This window comes from Haliaeetus albicilla, chromosome Z, assembly GCF_947461875.1.
Source record: "Haliaeetus albicilla chromosome Z, bHalAlb1.1, whole genome shotgun sequence".
NCBI lineage: Eukaryota > Metazoa > Chordata > Aves > Accipitriformes > Accipitridae > Haliaeetus > Haliaeetus albicilla.
The window spans coordinates 7,070,902-7,090,886 of NC_091516.1; the positions used below are offsets into that span (position 1 = coordinate 7,070,902).

The following is a 19,985-nucleotide window of genomic DNA, read 5'->3' on the forward strand; positions in this document are numbered from 1 at the left end:
TGGATTTTTGTGCAAGTTCTATTTCTGCTTATCTGGAGTGCAGGTGTTTTGAACATTGATACCGGAACTTGCTATGGCAAGTGAGCAAGTAAAAACATATTTATATAATTTCATCTGGGAAGTTTTCTGCAATAAAGATTCGGCATAACTTAGTAAATTATGCTATATGTTAGACTACTAACTACCAGTTGCATAATACACTGTTTAATGCGACATTAAACCTGCGTGTTTTAATTCTGTAATGGTGGCCTGAGTAATTTTTAGTGATTTGACACCTTTTTTTTTGCATAGGAGATAGGAACATACAGCTCAACAGGAAATGTGTTTGGCTCCTCGTCTTCCTTATTCTCCAGAGAAGGAGGGCCTCAACTCTTCAGCTAATTATTCCAGAACCATAGTTGTTTAAATATGTTTTATCTTATGTTTACATTATTTTATTCCCAAAGTCCTTTGGCAAGACTAAGCTGCTGATTTCTGCAACCCTGATTTAGTGAAAAAATTTAAGCATGAGTTGAACATGAAGCACACACATAGTCCCAGTGAGATAAATGATAACCTTGTTTAGGGCAACAGTGCTGAGCCTGTGTTAAGTATGCCGCCTTCTCCAAACAAGATGTTAGATCCTTGATCCATGCCCACTAGCAAAACGCTGGGGCTGTTAGTGGGCATTCCTAGCATCCATTTTCCTCACTTCACAGCCAAAATAATTGCTTTTGGAGTATTTAGGACACTACAACAGCTAGCTCAGCTCAAGCAACTGCCTGGTGAAACAGTGGCTGTGGCTCACCTGTACTGCCCAGTGCAGAGCTGTTTTGAAGTCTTTGTCCACCAGAGTCGGGTCTGCTCCCTTGTGCAGCAGAGTCTGGGTGTGCTGGGGCCTGTTGTGGAAAGCAGCCCAGTGGAGCGAAGTCATTCCCTGAAATCCACAAACCCAGAGAGCAAATAATCATCACTCACAGGAGCACCTTTCAAGCCTCTCTAGATAAGCTAGGCAGTTCTGAAACCGTTCGGGACTGACGGACTCTTCCCTCTCCCTCTTGTTTTGGAATAATTAGTAACAGCTTCTGAATCAGTGGAGTCATAAGGGGGAACCAAACAATTAGCTTTTTGGAGTTATTACAGAAAATGGATACAAATGCAAATGCTTCTTTGGCATGTGACTATGGCCTGTTACAAATAATGCATGGTCAGGACCACGCCAGCTGGGGGATGGTTCCTCACTGCTCAGTTTGGATCCTGTGGGAAAAGCCTGATTTGGACTGGTGCTTTGACATGACACAGTGTGATGTTTATTTTAGGTCTTATCTTTGATCCAAAATAAATATTATAAGCTAGTATTCTAGCTGGCCCTAATCAGCAAGCAAAGGAACTGGCCCAGTGATGTCAACAAAAAAGTCATAATATAAACATCTTATATTTACTGTTTAGGGAGAAAACAAAGCAAATGGTAAGCTATTGACCTGCATTTTCATTCCATCTTAGCTGTGTTCAGTCAGTCTTGGTAGATCAGAGAATTCATGGCCTGTATTTGCACCTTCATCAGCATTGTTATACACACCTATATTTTACTCTACATCCATAACATTAGAGATTTTCTGTATGAAGTTACTCATTCAATGTGTTTCTTAAAAATTGGTAGGGGTGTTCAGATGGGGTAATATTTTACTTTAGGCAGGCGTTGTTTACTGTCTCTTATCAGGGAAAATGCATTTCAAGGGTCTTGCCTGGTTTCCAAAATGATAAAAAGCAAAAAATATAGAGTGGAAAAGGAGTTAAAACTTCCATAGAACCCCATAAAGCCAATTGGCAACAACTCAGGTGAAGTGTGAGCTATAAAACATTGATGAGGACAGCTATCAGTGCCTTAATAGTGGAAGTTGTTAGCAGTGATTTTCTAACTGAAAGCTTGAATGCTCTAACAATTTCTCTCACTCATCAGGTATCTTTTAAGGCTTTTCAAGTCCCCATATAGCTTAAGTGTAGGAGATGACAAAATACAGCAGTTGAACAAGAGCAGTTTTGTTTTTAGTTAGGGTTTGCAAAGCTTAATCATGGGGGTTTTGGTTTTGTAAAACCAAAAATGAGGGTAAAATCCTACCCTAACTGAAATTAATGGGAGCTCTGCTATTGACGTCACTGGACCAAGGTTTTGACACAAGGGACTTAGCACTGTTGATGGACACTCAGTATCTCTGAGTGCTGTGAAGTGAGGCTTCAGTGAAGTGATTTGCAGCTGGGAAATGGGTCCTCACCCCTAGTTCTGGAGAGACGGAAAACTCGCTGAAAGAGAAGCTACAGCGTACCAGGCCACTTTTCTGTCATCCACTCTCAGTCTGTTGATACGGACAAAAAAAATCCTTGAAAAGTCAACTTTCTCTCTGTTTCTACTGTAGCAACCAGCAGAGTCAGCTGTAACATAAGAGTGTGAGAACTGTGGGTAGGGATCAAAGACCTCTCCAGTACAAGGACACAGCTCAGAGAGATGGTAGCAGATGCTTAGGGAGAAAATTTAAGAAATGAGGCTCGATATACAGTAACCTAACAGTTCATAATCAGTCTAAAGACTTCCTATGACATCCAGACCTCCACAGGGTAATGATGCATCTTCTGAAAAAAGTAATTATCTTCATTTTCTTTAAAACTGCTGCCTGATAATTTCTGTAGGTGTCCCCATTATTTTAGATGTAAAAACCAGTTAACAGAATTCTCTTTTCATCTTCTCCATGCAATTTATGATGCCATGGACTTGTCTTACATCATCCCTCTGACATAGTTGCCAAGCTGAAAGTCCTATTGTAGTTAGTTTGTTCTAGTTGCTAGCCTGCCCATGAAAGGAAGCTACTCTGTAACTATTACCATCTTTGTAGTCCTTTTCTGTTCCTTTTCTTGTATATCCTTTTTCAGATTACTCTTGCAGCCGACATGATGCGGATGTATCAAGGATTAAGACAGAGCATAATACTGTTTCCTGTTTTGTTCTCTATTTCTTTTCTAATAATTCGTACATTCCACGTGCCCTTTCGGAGCACCGAGCTGAGCAAAGAGCATTGAGCTGGTTGCAGTGCCAGCTCACACATGTGGGCCTGCTGCAGCAGGCAATGGCTGTCTAGCCCGCATCCATCTGATTTATGCATGGTGATACCAGCCTTGAGTGGCATCTGTAGATAAACTACTGTTTCTGAGAGGAAGCATGAGTGTGGTATCAGAACTGTCAAAGCTGAAGATCCAGCAGAATATAATATTAAAGGTGAGACAGCCAAACCATTGTGCATTTATAAAAAATAAAGAGTAATAGGGGACATAAAAGGAGAAAAAAACCCAAGAAATGGCTGTGGGAAATAGAGCGTGACATTTGTTTTGCCCAGATTTGAGGCTTTTTCAGGGAATGTTTCTTCACATTGTCATCTCACAGGCTTCATAAGTAAACCCACAGAAAGCCACAGTTGTGGAAACTATGAAACCTCCAGATGTATTTCTTACTGTTTACGCGTTCATGCATTCATTGGGTTGTTTTTCTCAAGTGTAATATGGGAAAACTGAAGTGTTTTACTTATGCCAAGAGAACAGCTCTATTAGCTGCAATCATTTGTGAGGATCCGCGTTTTTCAGAAGACATGAATATTCAGGACTTAGTACTGACACTTGAACAAATATATTCTCAGTGCCAGATGACAGTGAGCTGGACTAAAATTCCAGATTGCAAGCAGCAATGCATTACAGCAAAACATTATGGCTTGACATTATGATCCATGGTTACATGCAATTCATTAGCAACATAATTCTACACCAAGACAAAGCATATGTCTGGTTTAGTTTGTTGTGAGCAGGGTCTGCAAACTATCCAGTGGATAGGGAATGTTCATGGGAAGAGGGAAAACTAACAACCCTGTGGTGATTCTGGCACTGTGGAGAAGAGATGCATCCTTGAACAATTATTAGAGTGAAGAGAAACACATCAAAAGACATCCAGAGTCTCTCTTGTGTCAGGCTTCTCTATTTGGAGAAGAACACATTTGTGAAGTTAACACTCTTCTGTGTACACTATACAGGGCATAATTCTTTAAGAATCAGAGGATAGCATAAATTTTTGTAGCTCCATGGCTGTTCTGCATAATACCAGCTTTCCGATATTTTTCCTGAGAACTGTACTTTAATAATGGGATGACTGGTAAATGTGAGGATTTAGTCCAATGTCTAACTTCAGAAGAATCAAAAGCAATTAATGTCTTGGCAAGTGAGTGTAGAGACTGATTCAAGGTACCTTATAGCTGGCAGTTTATGGAAAAGGTTTATTAGCCTGAAGGTGCATCACGTATACTAGGAAAAATGAGGTAATGCTTTACAGAGTTCAGCAAAAGTATTGTAGAAATTTTTTACTAGTGCATAGTCTCATGACAAAATTGATAGTACAGTGGACTCTTTCTGAACAGCATGACTTGTGTGCCCCCAGAGCCTGGGACTTTGACTTGTAGCACAAACTCACTCACCTCATTGTCCTGATGATTAATTTCACTAAGATTTGACTGCTGCAGAAGCACGTTCAGAAGCCTGCGGAAGCAATGACATAATCAGTGTGCTGTACTCCTGACTAAACCTGAAAAATTGACATTTTTTGAGAAACAAAACATGCAATTTCAAGAAAAATCAGTATTAGTGATGGGCACAGGTCAGAATCTTAGGTCTAAACTTTGTCATACTAGAAAAACACATAGGACTTTATCACTTACTGTAACAACAGAAGTTTAGTGCTGGGAATTAAAAGTAAATCCACTAGGAAGAATTCTTGTGCTGATTGCTAGGCTAGAATCAGAGCGTGTAATACTATATGTGTGTGCAGTTTTTGGTAGCTTAGTGATTTGTTGTCATCCTATTTTATAAAGTTTTAAACAAACAGAAATGCAAACAACCAGTTTCTAAAAGGATTTTTCACTCTCCTTAACTCTTGGATTAATGTGATGTTGTGTACTTATTTGCATGTGTGTGTATGCATGCATACTACATATTTATACACACACAAACCGACAGTATTTTACAAGGCCTTACAGTGGGTCTGCGGGGATAGGGCCATTGCTATCTTATAAAATATAGTCATGCATTGGTTCACATTTTATAGAATATCACACTACAAACACTCCCCTCTGGTGGAGGGAACAGTTACAGTAAAATAGTTACATGAAATATTATTCAAGTGCAATAATATTTTTAACACTGCATGGATTTTTCTTTTCTTTTCCTTCTGGTATCCTATGAAGATGTTCTGAAATCACTATAGGTTTGGCAAAGATGGTTGCATTTTTTAGTAGGATGCTAAGTTTTTGGATCATGTACATGGATGGATCATGGAAATGAAAAGGACCACCCTGTCACAGGCTGTAACAAAGCCAAATAGTACAGATCCTAACATAGATGTACAGTTCTTATGATTGTAGCAAAAGGAAAGATATATACTTAGTGTATCTCTAGATAAGGTCATGATGCAAATTTGCAGCTCACCTGAAGGTGTGAATTTGCTAGAAACCTTCAAAACATGGACATTTTAAAGACATGCTGTTTTGCAAGGAAATTAAAAGATGATGAAGTGTCAAGGAGGGAACTCTGATAAATGTACAAATAATGCAGAAATAAATGTATACAACCATGCACTGATTCCCATGCATAGGAGACTGAATGAAAATCTGCTGCTTTTCATCAGGACAATCTTCAACAACTTTCAGTAAGTTTTCTGGATTGAACTAACTATGCTCAGGTGTGTGGATCACATCAAGTTGAGAATGTTGCATGACAATCCCTGCCTCCCCCCCCCCCCCCAAACAACTAGATAATGTAAATTATTAAAAAAAAAAAACATTTACAGTTGCTTACGGATGATTCAGGCAATTCTGCAGGTGAAAAGCCCATCTGTTGGTAACGCCATCTTCAGATGCCAGAAGTCCAAATTTAATTTTTTTCTAACTAGAATATCCCTAAAGGGTGAAGACTGGGCAGATCCCAGTGCTTTGCTGAGACTTCAAATTAATTTGTAAATGGATACAAATACTTGTAGAAAAGGGTGTTACACCTCCTTTTCTGAATCACACAACCAATAGCATAATGGAGTCATACTATAGGAACTCTGAAAAGGATGACATTTTAGGATTACTGTGATTAGTTTAGTAAAAATTTGTAAAAGGCAAGACATTTTGTGGTCATTTGGCATAAGGACTCAGAATCTCAGAAATTCAGTATCTGAAAACAGGTCTGGGTAAAAATGGACTAGTGAGCAGAAAGAAAATGAGATAACCATAATATGCTTGTAAAACCCATTTATCACATAGCTTTGTAGCCTGACACATGGATCTGTAGTTTAACCCCAGATATAATGTAGTTTAACCCCATATATAATCAATGAAACCAAGGCATGTGAAGGAAATACCATTCTTTGAGTGTAAAACCTCTATTAACAACAAACTTTGACTCACTTACTTACATCCTTAGACAATTATGGCAACATAAGTGCTATCACTCAAATATGTAGATATTCAGCCATGCAGCTGAGATTTCTCTGATACCTACTCTTAAAGGCATAGATCAGAAAGTCCATGGATTCTCTTTCCACCTTTCCTCTTAGGCTCTGCGGAATGTGCTGAAGCACATAAATCAGTTATCAAACCAATACATAAATTGGCTGATCACTATCTCTGTCTTTCCGTGTGGTCCATGTGCTGCCTCCAGCACATGGGGTTGTAGCAGCAGGCTGCCAGCTTTCAAACTTGGCTGAAAAGGCATTTCATGGCTGACCACTGCATAAACCCTTTTGGCAACAGCATGGGATTCAAGAGTGACAATGACGGTGATGGAAAAGCCTCCTCCTCAGTGCTCCAGGCATGTCTTCTGGGCACAAGGCAAACGCAGTAAGAAGACAGAGGAAAAGGAATTGAGCAAGTGGTAAACTCCTGTGCAGAGCAAAGGTCTGCCCGTATCCATGGAGAATGTGAAAAATGTTCAGGGAACCCTGTGTGCTGCTGGTAAAGTAGATTACTGTTCCCTTTCAAGTAGCAGCATGTGCAGTGTTGTACAAACATTGTCTTCTTTCTGTGGAGGCTTTGTTTAATGATAGTGACCCGTATTCCTGCAGAAACCTCAAACTATTCTCTCCAAGTGATGCATGAAAAGCAATGATAACGTGGAAAATGAATAAAGCTGTTTGTTAAAAAAGGCTGGAGAGCAAGATCAGCAGAAACACACAGAGGTCTGGGCTGGTCTGATATGGTGACGGCAGCAACACCATAGACTCAGTGATCAAGTTACACGAGCATTTTGCATGTCCTGAATGTTTTACCCGTCTCTAATGTCTTCCTATCCCCCCTCCACCATGATTTACTTAGGAGAGTTTTCTGAGTGAATTTATTCCGATGTACAAATCAAAATTTCTTAAACCTTCCTATTATCACAGGCTGGAATGAGACAAATAGGATCTTTTTAAGACTTCTTGTGAAGACGCTTTGTAGTTGTTACTCCACCTTCAGTAAAAGTAGTTAAAAATGAGCCAGTCCACCAAACCTCAGCTTCCCCTTTACAGTAGGGGCTCTCAGAGCGAGGTTGTCGTGTGGAAAACTTTTCTCACATTTGCCCTGCTACTTGGAGAAGTCCAGAGAAGGAGCTTCTTGTAATGTGGGGAGGTGGCAGAAAGGTAATTTGTCAGGGGAAACCCAGAGTTCCAACCTCTATTACACAGTTTTTTCCCTCCTGCTGTTGTGATCTTAAATTAGGCTCCTTACCTTACTTGGCCGTGTATCTCTGTTACACAAGTGTACAATGCTTTTCCTCCTCTCTACCCCCTTTATGATAACCACTAAACAAAGCAGCACGTCATAAGTGTAACCGTCACAGCTAACCTTCCTGACTCGGACTCCCCTTTGGGCTGGGTAGCCTGTGTTAGTGACTACCTGTTCAAATTCAACCAGCAAATGCTGTTGGAGCCTGGGACATACCTCACGTCAGGCTCTGCGGTAGCAGCATGTAGTGGCAACCTCCCATTTTTGTCAGGTATGTTTTGCTTAGCACCATTTCTGAGCAGGCTGACACAGCCTTCCAGCCACCCCTAAAAAAGAAATTAGAGCATGTCAAAGAGGGAAACAAAATGCATCGGGCCAGATCTTTGCTTTGTGGTTCTGGCATCTGTGTGTGACTGTAGCTGTTTCTGCCAGCAGAGGAACTGATCTTTGTTTCCCCAGTGGAGGTCTCTCAGCACTGAGAGCGGTTCCCCTTTGGAGTCTGAGTCTCAGACTAGCTTGGTCATTCATTTCTGTGGTAAGGTGTTCTCTTTACACAGCATTTTGTTTTTTCTGCAGCTGTGGCAAGTACCTACTGAGTAAACAGTGATAAAAAACCTGCTAATTCCTGTATCACTAGCAAATGCTACACATATTCCTGCATGTGGATTTAATTATGCTAGGTTAAAGCAACAACATCAGCGCTTAATCTCATTTCCTTTATGAGATTTTAGCAGGGATGGCAAATCAATAGTAAAAAGCCTTAGAGTGTGGTCTTACAAACATTGCTGCAGAAGTTCGAATTAGTGGCAATGTTAGACTGAAAACAGCACCAAAACACATGGGATGAATCAGTTCTTGGACTAAAACCTTCTATTGATCACCTCAACAAAAAAGCAAATAAACAATTTTGTTGTGACTGCATAAATCTTTCAGCGCACACTTAAGTCCCAGGGAAATCAACCATGTGTTTAAGTGTTTTGTTCAAACTTCCATGGGCAATTGATAAAGATCATTCCCTCCTGTGTGAGCTATGTCAGATCGGCATTACCAGCATTTATAGGGAAAAGGTGTGGAATGATGGAATCAGAACATCCATGTTGCAGGTCTCAGTGGAAGTACAAGAGCACCGAACCTTGCATGCGATTGTGACTGTAGAGCTCTGCTGAATTCAGTTCTCTGGACAGACATTACAGCCAAATGCTCTCCAGACCTCTGATTATATCCATCACGGAAACAGAAATGGAAACTTCGAAGCCTGGGTGGTTTAAATCTTTTCCAGTCATTTCTTTTTTTCCAAAGAATAGTTTTTCCCCTCTGGGAAAAGAGGAAGGAAAAAAGGAGCATGACACTAATTGTGGGATTTTTTTGAAAATATCTGGCAGAGGAAATGTTTATTCTCAAGTAAGTTGGACATGCTCCTTGCGCTGAATGAGATTGCCTGTTTTGCTATTTTCTACACTTATTTTATGGCTGAATATTGCATAGCTGAGCAGAAGCATTGTTTTTTTCCTGAATTTGCAGGAAGAAACTAGATGCAAGGGATGTGATTTGATTAGGCTGCCACAGTATCTGTTTAAATGAACTGGCGGTCCTCCAGCCATAACTCATACTATGCAGCATGGGTGAACATTCCTTCCTCCTTTCTGTGCAGCTAATAAAGGAAGCCCATGGTCAACCCCTCTGCCCAACTAACTTGGTCCCCATCCTCTCTCTGAATCCTGAATTCCCTCCAGTGAGGAGTAGAAGACCAACGAGAAGAGGACCATCCCTGTGTGCTTCAGACAGAGAGCACCACATCTCCCTTCCCAAACTTCTGAGTGGGATGTCTGCCCCTACTATCACTTGCACGTGGGTTGACTGGAGGATTGGGTTGCTTATGAACTGAGTACCTGCACTGGCACCTGCAGCACCTTGAACTTAAGTTCTTAACCTGGCCATCCAAGGTCCAGCATAGTAAAAAAAAGCAATGCCCTGGCTCATGTGGTGTGCAGGAACACATGCCTACTGACCACCAGAATTTGAGATAGGAATGCCCTCTCTGGAGCATAAATATCTGATGCTGACAGTGGGAGAGGAGAAGTTAATCTGTGTATTAAGAACAAGAGGGGACTTTCCAGTGCACAGAAAAAAGTGGCTTTCTTGAAAACACACAGAGGACCCTGGACCTAGTGAGATCCTCATACCATGCACTGATTTTACAACCTGAAAGAGAAAGGACACTCTGACAAGAGTCCTAATCCTTTTATAATAATCATTGCTTCCAGCTTTGCATTATAGTAAAGTTTACAATTTCACTATTGTCTAGAACTAAATGTTTTGTACTTTTTTTCTTTCTGTAGTATAAGGAGAAATCTTATTCGGTCTGTACATTTACTCCCTTCACTCCATCTATCTTTCCATCCTTCTCCCCCAAGTCTTAGTACCAGATAAGTTGCCAGAGATAAACTGGTACGTCCACAAGCATCTTGAATATTAATATTGGCTCCCATCTTCAACAGAAGCTTCACTGTATCAACCTGGCGTCCTGACACAGCATGCATCAAAGGTGTGCAACCTGGGGAAGAAAGTCAAACGTTCTTTTACAATTTTTATTTTGTCAAAGCCGTAAGATAGAGATATTTTCTTATTTGCTAATGTTAGCACTGGCAGATTAACAAATCCTTTCTCTGACTACTGTCTAACAGTTGTACTTAGCTTTTTGTAGGCAGGAAGTAACTGCTATGCCAGTTACTGACCACCAATTTTAAAAAGAGCATGACTTCATCAGCAAAAGCCTTGCCTCATTAACTCTGCTTCTGGAGGGAAAAGTGTTTTTCTGTTGACAAGCTCCCGATATGAACTGCTGGCTTTGTACACCATTTTGGAGGCTGATATTCTTCAGAGTGACTAGTATCCAGATGGTGCTTGGCTACTTTCTCAAACGCCACCTTCGTTCTGTCTCTGTGTATTCAAAAGATTTTTGAAATCAAGCCCCGTCCTGTGCAAAGGTGTATGTGTGTGAGTTGATGCTGTATGTAGACAATAACTTATTTTAAAGGCTGGATTTGCTCTAGAATATTTTCTTTTCTGTTGTCACAAGAACTTTTTTTTAATATTCTGCAAACAATTTCTGTGCTGGAAAAAACCTGAAATCTACACTCAAACGTAATACTCAAATTTCATCGTGAAATATTATGATATCTTTTAATTGCTTCCTCTTCCATCCATTCTGTTAACTGCTGAATAACAGCAAGAGACTTTCCTGCAGAATCTGACAAAGCAATTTAAAATGACTAAGCTGGGAATAAACATGAATATTAGAAACTGTAAGACTACTAGAACTTCAGACATAACTGAAGAATCATGATTCTTACTGGATTCAATGAGACTGCTGAGCAAATGCGTGCTACTCAACCTGAGGTTATGCAGACTCTGCCATATGTGCAGGATATGAGCCATATGTTTTGTCTTGCAAGACTGATCTTTAGCTACATTTGTATGTACAACCTAGTAAACAAGTTTATTCTGGAGCTGAAATACTTCCGTTTGCTGATCAGTCTATCTCCACCCACTGCCCTTCATACCTAGTCCCTCTCCCATTAAAGGTCTGGACTGAGAGCATTTTAGCTTGATTAAGCATTTTCTCTACTGACTAACAGATGTTCTAAACGTAACAGTTAGGATGTCTGGTTTAAAGTGCAGGAAAAATTGGTAACTTAGTGAAAACTGGTAAAGATTAGAATAGACAGTGTTCATATGGGTCCTTTAAAAGAAATTGCAATAAAATACTTTTGAATGAACAAAGTCTTCCTTGAGAGAAGCTTCCAGAGATCTGTGGCTTTAATTCACGTGGGAAATAGATGCATACAAAACCTAGCCAATGGACAGCACTTTGTAATAACATTAAATAGTAACCTGAACACAAAAAGAAAAAGGACCACAGTCTCACAAGATAAAACAGATTATTTAGATCATTACACGTTGTACAACCAACCCTTTAGCAAACAATTACAAAATCCTTCAAACTGTTTCTGTACACATACTTTTTAAGTGGAAAAGACTGGAACCCTCTACTTGAGAGATGTGCAGAATGTATTGCATTTGGCTTTGATAAAAAATGTTCTTTTCCCTTCCCTGAAATGACAATTTCTCAGCATCTCCCTAAAGAAGATAAATAGATTCATGATAAAGTACTGTCTGATTATAGCAAAACAACTTAATTGTATCCATATAAAAAACAATTACAGGGGGAAAGAAGTTTCCAAACTGAGCATTTCCAGTGGATGTTCCAAAGAATAACTCAAATTTCCCATATTCTGCTACTAAACATAATTTGCTGAACACAAAAATCAGGATAAAAAAATGGAAAATTTAATTGCAAGCTGAAGCAACTAATCCCCTGAGAGCAAGCTCAGCCTTCATTTACCCTCGCTGTCGCAGCACTCCAGGATGGAAGGATCTTCTCGAATCACTGCTGTTAGTGTGTTCACATCGCCATTAGCGGCTGCTTGGTAAACCACAGTCAAGTCAATCTCTTCTGCTGCATCACCTGCAGGGGAGGAGTATGTCTGTGAGTAAGCAGAGAGCAAGTACAAATGATTAACAGTGAAAATAATGACACTTATTTCACTGAGTTTTTATGACTATATAACTCGAGGTGAAACAAAGTGTATCTAAACAGCACTGTGGCTTTTGTTAGTCATCTGAAACTTGTTTTTCATCATAACTTCTTCCAGAAACTGTCAGAAACTGTCAGACAGACACTGAGAGGACGGAAGAAAACTTATGGAAAGTTTCCACCTTTTATAAGAAATCATACTAACATTAATGTAACATGACTTGAGAAAGTGAAGTAATAACTGAACTAGCTCATAATATTGCTGGCTACACTTTTGTGAGATAGGATGAAATCAGGACACAGGTGTTTTCAGTTCAGGTGTTATCCTTGCACCGGTCAGAAGACTGATGCTTTTCACCTCCTGTCCCTGTGGTGTCCAGGGGACTTCTCTTCTCAGGAGACTGAATTTCTGGCAGCAATGTTTTGTGTTAATAATTCCTGCAAAAAGGAAAGGTGGACTATTGCTTGGAACCCAGGAGAGGTTTATTTTTTGTTTGGCCATTACAGTATGAGTTGTTATTTAAAGCAGATGACTTTCAGGACCTGTTCCTGAACACTCCTCAGATTTTTCTTTCTAGAGAAATTAATGCGATGATTTTCTCTTTGCTTCTTTGCTTGTAACTTCCTTCCAGACTGGTCATGCTACGCTCCACATGCCTACACCTCCTTTGGCTTCAAGTGGACTATTAACTCCAGGCGTCAAAAGAGTTGATTTTTTGGTGCAAGGTCAAATATGATGTAATGGTAAAATGCCCTAGATGTGTATTGTTGGTCAGCCACAGTCTTATGTCTAATTTTAAAAAGAGTTTCTGATCTCTATTAATTCAAAAAGAAGTACAGCTGCAGTGAGCTGTGCTGTTGTTTACTGTGGATGAGGGTCAGAGCTACAGAGCATAACATTTTTCCCGCCACTGCACTACCTTGTTAGCAGGAGAAAGTAAAACTGCCTCCTAAATCACACTAGAGAATTGATCGAAAGAAAGACAGATTAAGTGACTGCTGACTTATCCGTACTGTTGTGTCTTCTGGAGATAGCGTCTATGTAAGCTGTGCAGAAAAAAGGGGGATGGTTTAAAGAGAATTTAAAAAGTTAGTAAAGTCTTTTTCATAACCAAATAATACATTAACACATTGATATAAATTATATTTTAAACATTGTCATATATATTTTTGAGTGATAAAGATCTTTTAAATTTAAGATCTTTTAAAGCATTAGCCACACTATTCATGTTGTGATCAGATGTTCTTGCAGCTGAACTCGTATGAGCTCCACACTGGGGTTTACAGCCCAGCATAATTCCCCACATGTGATCTCTCCTCCCCGGGATGTGATCATCACTCTCAACTTCAAAACTTGGCTGCCATGGAAACGCAATCAGCTCTTACCATGGGAAAGGTTAGTCTGTCAAAGCTGGAGCTCTAGTTGTGGGCTTGGGAAAACTAGAAAGCTGATATTAAATCTGCCTTCACCAGTGCAGATTCCATCACTACTCAACTGAAGAGAATTTAATTTCTTTTCTTCCTTCTAGCTGGCCTTTTAAATTACACATTTGATAAAATTTTAAAATTAAAAATGTTGATTTGCTTTTTATTCTATTGGGCAGTCTATTGCTGAGGGAACTGTTCATTTGGCTCAGAAGCTTTGACCTGTCTGCCTGGGAGATCAGGAGAGACTAAGAGTCATTGCCTCTGGAGAGTCATCAGCAGTGACTACTATATGAAAAAAGAAGTGACTTTACCACAGGGTCCATTAATCAGATTTCCTTATCATGCCAGATATGCAGACTGCTCTCATAATCGGTATGCTCAGCGAAGACATGTTAATAACAAGCTCAAGTCTGAGCTAGTCCCTTACTCAAAGAGGGGTGTAGCATGGGCTGGGCGGAAGGCAAGGAGACAAGGCAGAGGTTCATCGCTTGTGTTGCTCCTCTTGGCCAGTCTCTGGAGGTACACAGAAGGTGCCAGCCACAAGCACCGACATAGCTCCTCTCACAGCTGCATGTAGTGGTTATTATATGGAAATGGTACAGAGAAGTTACTGCTGACATTGGGAAAGAAACTATTAGATGTTCTGAGACAGACAGTGGATCAAGGGGGCCATCACCTCCTTCATGCATGACACATGTCAATTTTGTACATTTTGCTGTTTGGCCTTGAAAGTACTGTTAAATTTTCCTGCTGTGAGTCAGGAGCAGAGTAATCCAGCCACAAAAGGAAAGTCTCCATCTCCGGAGGAGAGCAGCTGCTTACCCAGAGGGCAGGGTGGCAGGAAGATGGATGGAAGATGGGAAGACCCACCTGCATGTGGGTCCCTGACTCCCGCTGCCCTTTCTCATCTAACTAAAACCAAAACACCTTCTCCCCTGTGCCTTTGCTTGTGGTGGCCTGAAGCTGCTTTCCCCAGAGCAATTATCCTCCTGAATGAGGAGAGGAAGCAAAACTCTGAACGAATGGATGAATGAACAAAGAAGTCTTCCCCACACCTGCTTTTGCAGAACATGGGCTCCTCTCCTCTTAAGGGATAATGGCGTGAAGCCACATCTAAGAGTCACACTTCCCCACCCATGAGTCCTAGCTGTCAGAGCAGGGAGAGGCAGGTGGACCGGGCTGTCACCCTGCTGGTGAGGGAGACTGAGCCAGGAGGAATTGATGAGCGCCCATATTGTGCATCCAACATAAAGTAGACTGGCGCTAATTCCATTTGTGTAGGGTGATGTGATTTCAAGTGGGGTGTCTTTAACATGACCTGTGTGGCTTTGGGTGGGGGACAAGGCGGAAGACAGACATGTAGTCTTCTGAGGCTTCACATGACAGGGAGCAGGGAATGCCAGGAGGGCTTGGATGTCATTTTTGCTGGATGCGGTTGGCTCCAGGGGACACAACATCTCCCACTTCATCTTCCTCCAGCTTACCCTACCTATCAAGCAATGAGGCGGCATGGGCGCAAAGCTTGTAGGCCATTTCTTTTTGCAGACACCTTCCTGGGCAGAAGAGGCATGGTTTGGAGAGTGGGCGTTTTGCAGTGAGGTACTGAGCACTGGTGTCCTGCTCTGTGAGCTCACCCTGCTGGGAGGCTCGGCTGCGGCGGGGGCACCTGCACCATGTGGGATAAAGGGATTGTGAACAGCCAAATGCCTGACCCTCCATCTTCGAATGCGTTAGCGTCACTTCATTTATTATCTTGCAGTTCTGTAAATGCCTGTGAGTACTGGTGCCATTTTACATTTTATTTTGGAAAATTGCTGTGCTGCTGGTGAAAGGAAGGTGCCAGTCACCTTCAGGAAGGCAGAAGGTCCAACTAAGAGCCTGCATATGGAGCAAGGGTAGGGAGGAACTGCAGGCTGGCATAACAGCGGCATAGAAGGGTCTGGAAAAATCTTAGTGAGCAAAGACCAAATGACATACAGGGTTGTGACATCTTCTTTTGTAGCTAAAATTCTCAGAAAGAATCAAAGTTAAAAGCCAATCTATCTGAAATAAGCTGCAGTGTTTTAAAAAGTGCATCATTTCTTTAAGACAAAGTCATTGTCTTTTGGTCAGAAATGGGGGTATATAAAGAAACATGCAGAATGATCACAGGATTCAGAGCAATGAAATTACACTGCTTGTGACATTAATTCTCCTCTGACTCTCCTATGGAGAATGCATGTCTTGTTCAATTTGCGATGTTGGCTGATGTGTTGTTTTACAAAGTGCATGCTAGATGCACGTAAGTGCATGCTTTCTCCTGCATTGGATTTTTAAGGTCTAGATAAATTTGCTGCAGCTTATTGTATGTGGTCTTGAAAATGACTGATTTAGACCATGCTAAAACACTAAGTTTTGAAAACTGAAGGCTGGATAACAGGATAATTTATGTTCATTGTGAAGAAGAAATATTTATGTATATAATTTACTTCCCTCTTTCCTATAAACCCTCTTGTCTCCACCAGTAGCCAAATGCCTTAAGAGATTTCCCACAGCTTGTCAGCAGGACACAACACTAGGCAGTTTATTTGATTTCAGCATGTCAGTGTCAAGGGTCAGGGGGAGGTGGATGAGTGCAGTTTTTGGAAATTGTAACTTGCTCTTTAATATTATGGATTTATTGATTGCTTAATGAAGTAATAATCCCTGTGTGTGCCTGGCTGTGAATGTACCAGTCCAGGCCTTTGTCTAGCTTCTCTGTTTAAACGGTAAACATTTGAAGCCAGGTACAACACACATTCAAATGGCACCAAGCAGTATTAGGAGGGGAGGGGTTTCTGATGTTGGTTGGCTTCTTTAAGTCCCACATTGCTTCTGCTGTTGCAGTATATTGGTAAGATGTTAATGAGAAATATCGTAGGATGTGTTGCAAAGAGACGGTATGATTTTCAAGCCTGGAATGCTGTTTTATTGATCTGTAGCTGGGATATTTTTCTAATGCGTGGGGTGGAGAAAGGGTTTGTAGGTAGGGTTGGATTATTTTATTGGACCAACAGATATTGATCTGGTGTGTTTGAAAGCTACTCTGTATTCTTCTATTGTTATAAATTGCTCCAATGAAAGATATTCCCCTTCTTACTAAAAAAATTATGCCTGCTTAAATCAGTAATGTGCCAAGACATTAACATGCTATTTAGATAAAATCCACCATAAATCTTAAATTTTGAGTAGAGCTTTCTTTGCCTAACAACCAAGGGGTTCAGCGTCCCATTACTGTGTGTTGCCTGCTTCTGCTCCCCATCCGCCTCCCACTCAGCTGTCAGGGAAGGCAAACAGTAAGTCACAAACCACCTAATGAGCCAGCATCCCTGCAGTGGTGGTGGAGGAGAGGTGATAAATTTATCTGGAGGGGACCCTCTTGCCGGGGGGATGCTGTGAGTGGAGTGTGACATGGGGCTGGAGATGATGCTGGACAGGAATAAGGATGGGTCAGTGTGGAGAGTGGCCTGGCAGGAGGACAGGCTGCACATTAGGAGCAAGGGGAGGTACAGGCAGATGTTGCCTCCCAACTCCCTCACTTCTACCCAGATAAGGTGGTTTGGGTCAGTGGTCTCCTGCATTGCTGTCTGCCCCCTCTTCCATCTGGAAACTTGACTTCTCCTTCCCCAGCCCTGGTCATATTCCAGCCTCATTCCTGGCACCACTTCCATCGGCTCCCTGGCAGCCATCCCCACGGCACTGAGCACGCAGGTTTCCCCTCTCCCCCCCCCAGTCTGAGCACTGCTGGGTCAGCATGTGGCACAGGGCGTACTTGTAGCGCCTGCAGAAGGAGAGCTTGAGAACGGCTGTTTGGAGCTGCAGAAGCTCAGTCAGCCCCCCATCTCTGTCCTGTTGGGGAAAATGTTCCTTACGTCATTCGTACATGACCTAGGAGCACCTGTCTCTATTCCTGCAGTACAGATCCCCCTTCTCCCCTCCTCCTTTATCCTTGCTGGTAGTATTTTCTGTCTCTTGTCACTCAGTTTTGCCTGATGGCCTCCCACTCTTCCCCACCTGCTCAGGGTGGGGTGCCGGCTGCCCTGGTGTAGACCAGTAGTCTCAAGACTTGCTTCAGGCTTTGACCGCTACTGTGGCTGAAAGGCAGCCGTAAATCCACTGCTTTACATGGAATGTATTTACTGTGGGATCACTGAAGAAGCATAGGCAAGCACAAAAATACAACCTGTGGGACCCAGCTGCTCAAAAGGCACCGCAGTGTCTGTCTGCCTTCCGCCCTTCGTCTTTTTTCTACAGTCAGCACCTTCGTTGTGGGGCCAGCACGGCCGTGTTAGCTTGGATACTTTGCAAGCATGCACTGGACACTGTGGCCGCTGCACATGAATTATTTGGCAAGCTGACTTAAAGAGAAATTTGTTGCAACATGGATAATCAAGCAATGACAGCTTCCTGCTTTGGGAACGTAAAAGGAATGCTGCTACACACCTTATAGTGGATTAAACCATAAGACATATAACTGGTATTGGCAAATAAAGACAGGAAATTCAACCATTTAACTTAAAAACAGACAACAAAGACACATTTGTATTTCCACAGCAACCTTACCATGTAGAAAATCTTCATGTTGGGGCTTTTAAAGATACCTTAAATTCACGATTACAACAATACTTTACCTATACAGTTAAGATTTGCCGAAGAAAAGTCGATCGCTTGTCAGCATCTAGTCCTTTTAATGTATACAAACTAGTAGACTTATGAGAATCAGCTTTTCCTAAATTTTTACTCCATTTTAAACTGCTTTGTTTGCTAATATTGCAATTGTGTCTGTATATATATATTATCTCCATTAGAGGACCAATATATAATATAAACAATAAATATATACATACATCTCTCAATGCTAAGCGTAAGAGCAATCTTATGTAAGATGCTGTTGCTATTCTGCTGAAAAATTTTATTTCTAAAATTCACTGTAGCAATAGGCTGAAATATCCGCGTCTAAAATTGATGGAAGAAATTCATTCACGTGTAACCAAAATGAGTGTCTAGGAGACCCGATCTTTTCCACAAATCCTTGCTGTTTATTCTGTCAAGTAATCCTAGTAGATTTCCACGGGAGGCATGGGAGGACCAGAGGGTTTTGACATTAGTAGCAGGCGACTTACCTTTGTGCTGATCGAACACCGACGAGGAGCTGAAATCCATTGCGGTCTGTCTCATTATTTACAACCAGACAAACGCCACCTCCGGGGTTTTCAGGGAAGAATCCCATTTATCACAGTAAACAACGCCACGGCAGCTGTCTCCGTCCGGTCTTCTTGTCAGAGGACGAAACTCGCTTTGCGGCTGCAGGTTCTTGTCAAGGCGAGGTGCATTAGCCCTCGCCCGATGGGGACGGTATATCCTCTTTGCAACGGGCCCTCTTAAAACGACATCCCCGGAACCTTAGCTGACAGGCGCCTGAGCTTCAGCGAGTGAGGCTGCCTACGAGCAGCCGGGAGCCGCGCTCCGCCGGCACCAGCCCCGGCCCCGCTCCCGGCCCCGCTCCCGGCGCCGGCAGCCCAGCGCTGACCGCAGGCAAACGACCCTGGCAGGGCGGGCGGGCGGCGCATGCGCGGCGCTGCCGCACCGGGCCGGGCCGTGCCGGGCCGGGCCGGGCCGTGCCGGGCGTCCGTCCCCGCCGTGCCGGGCGTCCGTCCCCGCCGTGCCCCTCCGGGCGGGGAGAGGAGCCCGGCGGGCAGGGCTGCCCGTACCGCCGTGCGGGCGGCGCGTCTCTCGGGAGGGTTGGTGGGGTGAGGTTCTCGGAGGTTTCCCGGTGTAACTCCTGCACGGGCAACACAAGTGAGCGAGCCCTTCCCACCTTAGTTAGCGCTACCGTTCGTTAATGAAGGGGTAATAACCGAGGGCACATGACCGTGGCCGGAGCGGACAGCGATGGCTCCAACAGCACCCGGCAAGAGGTGTAGGGGCTCACGGCGGGTGCTCCGAACCCCGTGCTTGCCAAACCCGCGGTAGACCCACGGCTGCAGGCTGGTTTTTTGGCTGGGCCTCTGCCTCCCCGGGTTGGGGGAACTCAGACTCTGCACTGCAAAGGGGGACCCTGGCGAGCTTTGCCTTTTTGCTGGGTTGTTTACACGGAAGAAATAGCAATAAACGCGCTGACTTGGAATTTACCTAGAGCGGTAGACCACCAGCAGTGCCTAGGGGCTGGTGGATGGGAGGGATAGAAC

General features: G+C 42.6%; 1 protein-coding gene across 8 annotated transcripts in view; it reads right to left on the reverse strand.

Annotated features, from left to right (window-relative positions):
• ANKRD55 (ankyrin repeat domain 55) overlaps positions 1 to 19,293 on the reverse strand; it is a 56,346-nt gene extending 37,053 nt beyond the window's left edge. For 6 of the 8 annotated variants that reach the window (XM_069777284.1, XM_069777285.1, XM_069777281.1 and 3 more), the window contains exons 1-6: positions 18,921 to 19,293; positions 12,160 to 12,282; positions 10,178 to 10,308; positions 7,971 to 8,080; positions 4,488 to 4,548; positions 788 to 916 (exon numbers count right to left, since the gene is read on the reverse strand). In XM_069777284.1, the coding sequence (XP_069633385.1) occupies positions 788 to 916; positions 4,488 to 4,548; positions 7,971 to 8,080; positions 10,178 to 10,308; positions 12,160 to 12,282; positions 18,921 to 18,975 (609 nt within the window). In that variant the 5' untranslated portion in view covers positions 18,976 to 19,293. Of the gene's footprint in view, positions 1 to 787; positions 917 to 4,487; positions 4,549 to 7,970; positions 8,081 to 10,177; positions 10,309 to 12,159; positions 12,302 to 18,920 lie in introns of all 8 variants that reach the window. The other 2 variants (XM_009916102.2, XM_069777288.1) reach the window with 2 other exon arrangements.
• Between the last annotated feature and the right edge of the window lie 692 nt (positions 19,294 to 19,985).